This window comes from Sinocyclocheilus rhinocerous, unplaced genomic scaffold, assembly GCF_001515625.1.
Source record: "Sinocyclocheilus rhinocerous isolate Xijiao unplaced genomic scaffold, SAMN03320098_v1.1 scaffold588, whole genome shotgun sequence".
Taxonomy (NCBI): domain Eukaryota; kingdom Metazoa; phylum Chordata; class Actinopteri; order Cypriniformes; family Cyprinidae; genus Sinocyclocheilus; species Sinocyclocheilus rhinocerous.
Window position 1 is genome coordinate 804,184 of NW_015635063.1, and position 6,007 is coordinate 810,190.

Below are 6,007 nucleotides of genomic sequence, written 5' to 3' on the forward strand. Positions count from 1 at the left end.
ATAAATAAATGTCCCCTCATGCATATAAAACTGATTTTTCCCCTGCCTCTATTTTAAGCAAAAACTAAAAAAAGCGAGCGGAGAATAGTTTTTATTTTTACCTCCACATTTCTTGCGGGTCACTGGAGCAGAGCTCACCTGAGAGAAGAGCACATCTCAGGTGCTTCTGTGCTATTTGCAGCAGTTCTTCTTTCAGAGGCGTTTAAAAGCAGAGTTTGAGGTTTGCCTCATATTTATTTAATAAGCACCTACCACCTCATCTTTCTTTTATCTCTTCAGTCTGTTATCCCTCATGACTCCCAGGCTATTCATGTGGTGGATTGTAAAACACTTTGCACATCACTTCAGAAACAAGGTTTATTCATGTCATAGTGGAACACTGACAGTTTTGGTGGATAGCTTGTCATCACAATAAATTAAAGATTAATTCTTAGTATTTCCATCTTTCAAGTGTTCAGTTTAAACCTTCACATTTTTATGAAAAACATATTTATATAAATACATTTTGCTGACATATTTTTGAACATTTATCTCACACAGAGTAATATAAAAGTGATTTTTTTTTTTTGCAAAGTGAACGTAATGCTCACTAAAAAAAAATCTCCTGTCAGTGATCAAAATACAGGTTAACTGGTGGTAAACTGTTTTCTTTTAACTCACAGTAGCATATAGTATTAAAAATGAACTCACAGTAGCATATAGTATTAAAAATTTAAAAATAAAAAATGTTGTTAAAATTATTTCTTTGAATTGCTTTTTTTTAAATCATGACTTTCATAAATTGTTGCTTTTACAATCCTGTTAAAAAGTTATTACAATTCATGAAAAAACTTACATCAACGCGTCAAAGGAAGGAAAGAAGGAAGGAATAAGGTACTTTAGCGCCATCTGTTGTTTCTAAACATGTAGCAAACATCTTGTCAGAATCAGAATTAGAAAGGGCTTTATTGCCAAGTGTTTACACACACAATAAATTTGTCTTGGTGACAGGAGCTTCCAGTGCAAAGAAACAGTACAGACATATAATCTGACATACATATAATAGACATACAGAGCTATAATAAAATGAAATATAACCCTAATATTAAAGTCAAAGGTTTGTTAAAATATTTTTGGTCATCACAATAGTGTTAATCAGTTATTGAAGCCTGCAGTGTCTTGTTAACCTTCAATATGTTTTTATAAAATAAAGGAAAAATTAAATTAAAAAAAAGTATTAAAATAATTTTATACTAAAAGCATATCAAAGTGCATCAAACGATCAAACATGAATATGCCTGTCAAGGAAATATTTCAATAGCTACACAATTACATGTCAGCGCATATTTATGTCATTTGTACATTATAATTATTTGGAAAGGAAATAAACAGAACACAAACAAAAAATATATGGGATTTTCCTAATTGTAAACATTCTCCAGTGAGGTGGCGTAAATGTTTTGTGGAAAACAAAACAGCTGTTAATCCCTCACTGAATGATTAATCATTTTTGATGTTTTACCAATTCAAAACAATATTCTGAAGATGTTTTTTCTTTGTTTTTAACATGATTACAGCCTGAAGAAACCGGTTGCTATTTCACACTAAATTGACTTTTTCATTGGAGCCAAATTTGACATTGTGATAAAAGAACGCAAGTGATTTTCATCTTTCAAAAGTGTGAGTTTAAAATATGTCCAATGTATTAATATGATATAGATAAGGAAATATATCGCATATATTTTAGGAGTGAACGAGCAATGGCAACGCTGCTCTCTTCCCCAAAACTACATTTCCCAGAAGGCCTTGACACAGGAAGTGGCGTCACTGTATGGGTTGCGCTGCTACGTGTTCGGACGAGGCAGGAAGTTGACATGCCACGGTTGCTGCATTGTTTTTTGCACACTGATTAAAAAGATCTTTGCTTTATTAGTTGCTGCTGCAGTGCAGGTGAGTGTCATATTTATTCACACCGAGCAGGAGCGACATGGTAGCTAACTTGTTTACCAGGTTATTATGTAGGACCGAGGCCCATGTAACAGCATAACCACTCGGTAATGCTTTGGTTTTTACATGGTTTGTTCTTAATAAAACATCCCCTTTTACCGACCACATTAACAATAGCAGGTTTACTTTTAAAACAGTGATTTGAGTTAGTTGTAATGTTAGAGCTACTGTAGCATTGCTGTCCGTTGAGCTGTGTAAAGCAAACAAGAGTAATAGGACTGATCTTGGATCAGCTCTACATGTTTACACAGCAGATCATATGTATAGGAAGCAGAAGAACTGATGAACCGACAATACATTTGATTACGAAGCTTGATCAAAGTCTATAGCTTAGGCTTCTTTCATGGACAGATAATAGATGTCGTTTTCTAGACAGAGACAGATCTACTGTACTGCCTACTTCAGCACTTACTGTAATGAAACTGTTTTGTCGAAACAGACTAAGCTATAATTGTTGGTAATGACCCAGCCACTCAAATTTAGTCACATAGTTTATTCCTAATGTGATTTAGGGATACATTTAGGAAGGTTTGTGTATTATATTTGGGCTACTGTTTTCACTATTTCAGAAATGAGTAAATCTTTCTTTGGTTTATGTGTTTGTAATAATGGCTGCCCACTGCTCCGGGTGTGTGTTCACTGCTGTGTGTTGTGTGTGTGCACTTTGGATGGGTTAAATGCAGAGCACTAATTCCGAGTATGGGTCACCATACTTGGCCACATGTCACGTCACTTTCACTAATAGCTACATTTCTCTCTGATCCCACAACAGTATGTTGCCGACGAGTTCCCGGCAGATCCACCAGAACGGCAGCCTGAATGCGCGGGATGCAGCGCGGCACACGGCCGGCGCCAAGCGCTACAAATACCTGCGGCGACTGCTGCATTTCAGACAGATGGATTTTGAGTTTGCCATGTGGCAGATGCTCTACCTGTTCACATCGCCGCAGAAAGTGTTCCGCAACTTCCAGTACCGCAAACAGACTAAAGACCAGTGGGCCCGGGACGACCCTGCGTTCCTGGTGCTGCTCAGCGTCTGGCTGTGTGGTGAGCACTTTTGACGGAAAAAAAGGGGAAGGATTTGGGAATGAAACGTGCATTGGCTCACTAATCATGTTTTCTCTGCAGTGTCGACGGTGGGCTTCGGTCTGGTTCTAGAAATGGGTTTTGTGGAGACGCTGAAGCTGTTGCTGTGGGTGGTTTTCATCGATTGTATCGGAGTCGGATTGCTCATATCTACACTCATGTGGTAAGGAGTCACACACACACTCACAAAGGCTGCCAAAAATGTGTGCGTGACCTTAATGTTGACCTTGCTGATATGGTATTGATCCAGTTTCTTTTTCTGGGTTATGGTATTTTTTTAAATATTGTTAATTTCAGAATAAGGTCTTATTTGCAAAGAGAAATTTAGGCCTACATTTTACATTTTTAAAAGTTTACATTATTAGAAAATATCCCTGGGGAGGGTGGTTATGACCCCAGCATGAAGCAATGTTGTTATCATTAACTAAAATTATTATCAATTGTTGTTGGTAATTGAAATAAGGCTTAAATAAAGTAAAATATAAATAATGGATGTAAAACTGAAGCTAAAGCTAAAATAAGAAATGTTGCCTTGGAAACTGGCTGAAATAAGTTTATAAGTGCTAAAATTACTAAAACTAAAATAAAAATTAAAAGTTAATAAAAAAAATTTTTTAATTAAACTAAAAATAAGTAGACTTTTTCGGCAATTGAAATAAGGTAAATAAAATCAAATCTAAATATTACATGAAAAACGTAAACTTCAAAATCTGCAGCTAACTGAAAGAAGTTCATTTAAGTTAAAGTACGTAAACTACTAAAACTGAAATAAAAAATTAAATAGAAATAAATATATATATAAATAGGTAAATAGAAATATACAAAAAAATACCAGTACAAAATTAAAAAAAACTAATAGTAATGGCAAAAGACAAAATTTGTAAAAGTAAAATTAAAATGAAAACCAAAGAAAAAAATGTTTTAATAAATACTGTAATATATAAATACTAAAAAAACAAAAAAAAATTGACTGGCTTGACTGTACTTTGTCCTGTATAATACATAATTTCTTACCAAATAAATAAATGGACATTAAATACTGGTCTAACTTACTTTATTATGTATTGGGGTTGCCAGATTGTACAGTTTAGTGGTTATTATGCAATATTGTCTGCTGTGACTGACAAATCAGAATCAAGTACTTTAAAGAATGACGTAATAAATCTGCCTAACTTTACTGCAATATATCGTGAAGAGTTGTGACTGTAAAACTGTACAGTAATCCCTGTTTTTCTTCTCCAGGTTTGTCACAAACAAATATCTACTGAAACATCCTAGCAGAGATTACGATGTGGAGTGGGGCTACGCGTTTGACGTCCATCTAAACGCTTTCTACCCTCTCCTGGTCATTCTGCACTTTCTACAGCTATTCTTCATCAACCGTAAGTAAACAGGTGGATACATGAGTATAATAATGTACTGTTTAGACGTTGTAAACACATCTTTTCCACTCTTTTGACAGATGTTGTGGTTATAAGTTCAGACTGGTTCCTGGGTTATTTTGTGGGAAACACCTTGTGGCTTATTGCCATCGCTTACTATATTTACATCACATTCCTGGGCTACAGCGGTAAGTGATTATGACTGTATTTTTACCATCCACACGCTAACATTATCTAATACTAATGCTCTCCTTGTTTCTTTAGCACTTCCGTTCTTAAAGAACACTGTGGTGCTTCTGTATCCCTTCGCTTTGCTCGGACTCCTGTATGTTCTCTCCATTTCACTCGGCTGGAACTTCACTAAAGGTCTCTGCTGGTTCTACAAGCACAGGGTCCAGTAAAGGACAGCAGAACACATGAAGGACATTGCTTCAGTGCACATGTGCTCTTAAAGACGGATTGGAAAGTGTGTTGTCACTCTTGGGACTTTCTTACTTTTTGTATTATCTGTAAATATCTGGTTGGTTGTAGAGGAAAAGAATTTCAATTGTTTATGGTGTCATGAACCTTTTTTTTTTTTTCGCCTAATTTGATACTCAGCCGTCATTTAATGTTGTGATGTGTTTTTGAAAACGCAAACACGGGAAAGTCCATAAAATATCTGCTAGGATGCTGCACTTTTTACTTGTGAAAACGTGTACAATAAAGATATTTTTAAAGAAACAGATTTATAGTTCATTCAGTGTTGTCCTCTAATGTATTTTGAGATAAACGCATGCATATGGTTTCGATCACAGAAAATACAATATCCCATTTGCAGCAGCATATAGTAATATTCAGGTGTTTATTGAAAATTATAAGGGATTTTCTTCTCTTTTTTTCTTTTCTTTTTTTTTATTGAATTCTTAAATACAAAACATTCCAGTAGGTTCTCAAGACATTTATCATACAACGTAAATAAATAAGGATACGATAGTAACTACATAAAATAATTTTTTTTTTAAATATAATTTATTTTATTTCACTTTTTTATTTTGCTGTATTAAATTTCAAGCTGTTTTTGTTTGGAAATCTTTTTTTTTATTATTGTAAATGCCGAACAATTAACATTTAATACCATAATTAAATATTACAAACCGGACAATCACATTTGTGACTCTGGAGCACAAAAGCAGTCTTAAGTCGCTGGGGTATATTTGTAGCAATAGCCAAAAATACATTGTATGGGTCAAAATTATTGATTTTTCTTTAATGCCAAAAATCATTAGGATATTAAGTAAAGATCATGTTCCATGAAAATATTCTGTAAATTTCCTACTGTAAATATACTAAAACTTAATTTTTGATTAGTAATATACATTGCTAAGAACTTCATTTGGACAACTTTAAAAGCGATTTTCTCAATATTTAGATTTTTTATCATATCATAACAAACCATACATCAATGGAAAGCTTATTTATTCAGCTTTCAGATGATGTATAAACCTCAATTTCGAAATTTATACATCAAAAATTGACCCTTATGGCTGATTTTGTGGTCCAGGGTCACATAT

The 6,007-nt window shown here is 34.1% G+C and overlaps 1 protein-coding gene across 3 annotated transcripts; it reads left to right on the forward strand.

The window, feature by feature from the left end:
• Positions 1 to 1,761: 1,761 nt before the first annotated feature.
• Positions 1,762 to 5,158, forward strand: LOC107746628 (protein unc-50 homolog). 3 transcript variants are annotated; one of them, XM_016560924.1, is made up of 6 exons: positions 1,762 to 1,929; positions 2,759 to 3,033; positions 3,115 to 3,235; positions 4,315 to 4,454; positions 4,535 to 4,642; positions 4,719 to 5,158. In XM_016560924.1, the coding sequence occupies exons 2-6, from the start codon at positions 2,760 to 2,762 to the stop codon at positions 4,853 to 4,855; spliced, it is 780 nt and encodes a 259-aa protein (XP_016416410.1). In that variant the 5' UTR covers positions 1,762 to 1,929; position 2,759; the 3' UTR covers positions 4,856 to 5,158. The 3 variants fall into 3 exon arrangements, with proteins under 3 accessions (XP_016416410.1, XP_016416409.1, XP_016416411.1); XM_016560923.1 differs by lacking the exon at positions 1,762 to 1,929 and adding an exon at positions 1,947 to 1,989; XM_016560925.1 differs by lacking the exon at positions 1,762 to 1,929 and adding an exon at positions 2,389 to 2,514.
• Positions 5,159 to 6,007: the final 849 nt, after the last annotated feature.

Excerpts from the sequence above, each read along its gene's own strand:
- LOC107746628 (XM_016560923.1), top strand. The coding sequence starts at position 1,967 with ATGGTAGCTAACTTGTTTACCAG. Across the intron at positions 3,034-3,114 it reads GCTCAGCGTCTGGCTGTGTG|TGTCGACGGTGGGCTTCGGT; the intron begins GTGAGCACTTTT and ends TTTTCTCTGCAG. Across the intron at positions 3,236-4,314 it reads CTCATATCTACACTCATGTG|GTTTGTCACAAACAAATATC; the intron begins GTAAGGAGTCAC and ends TTTCTTCTCCAG.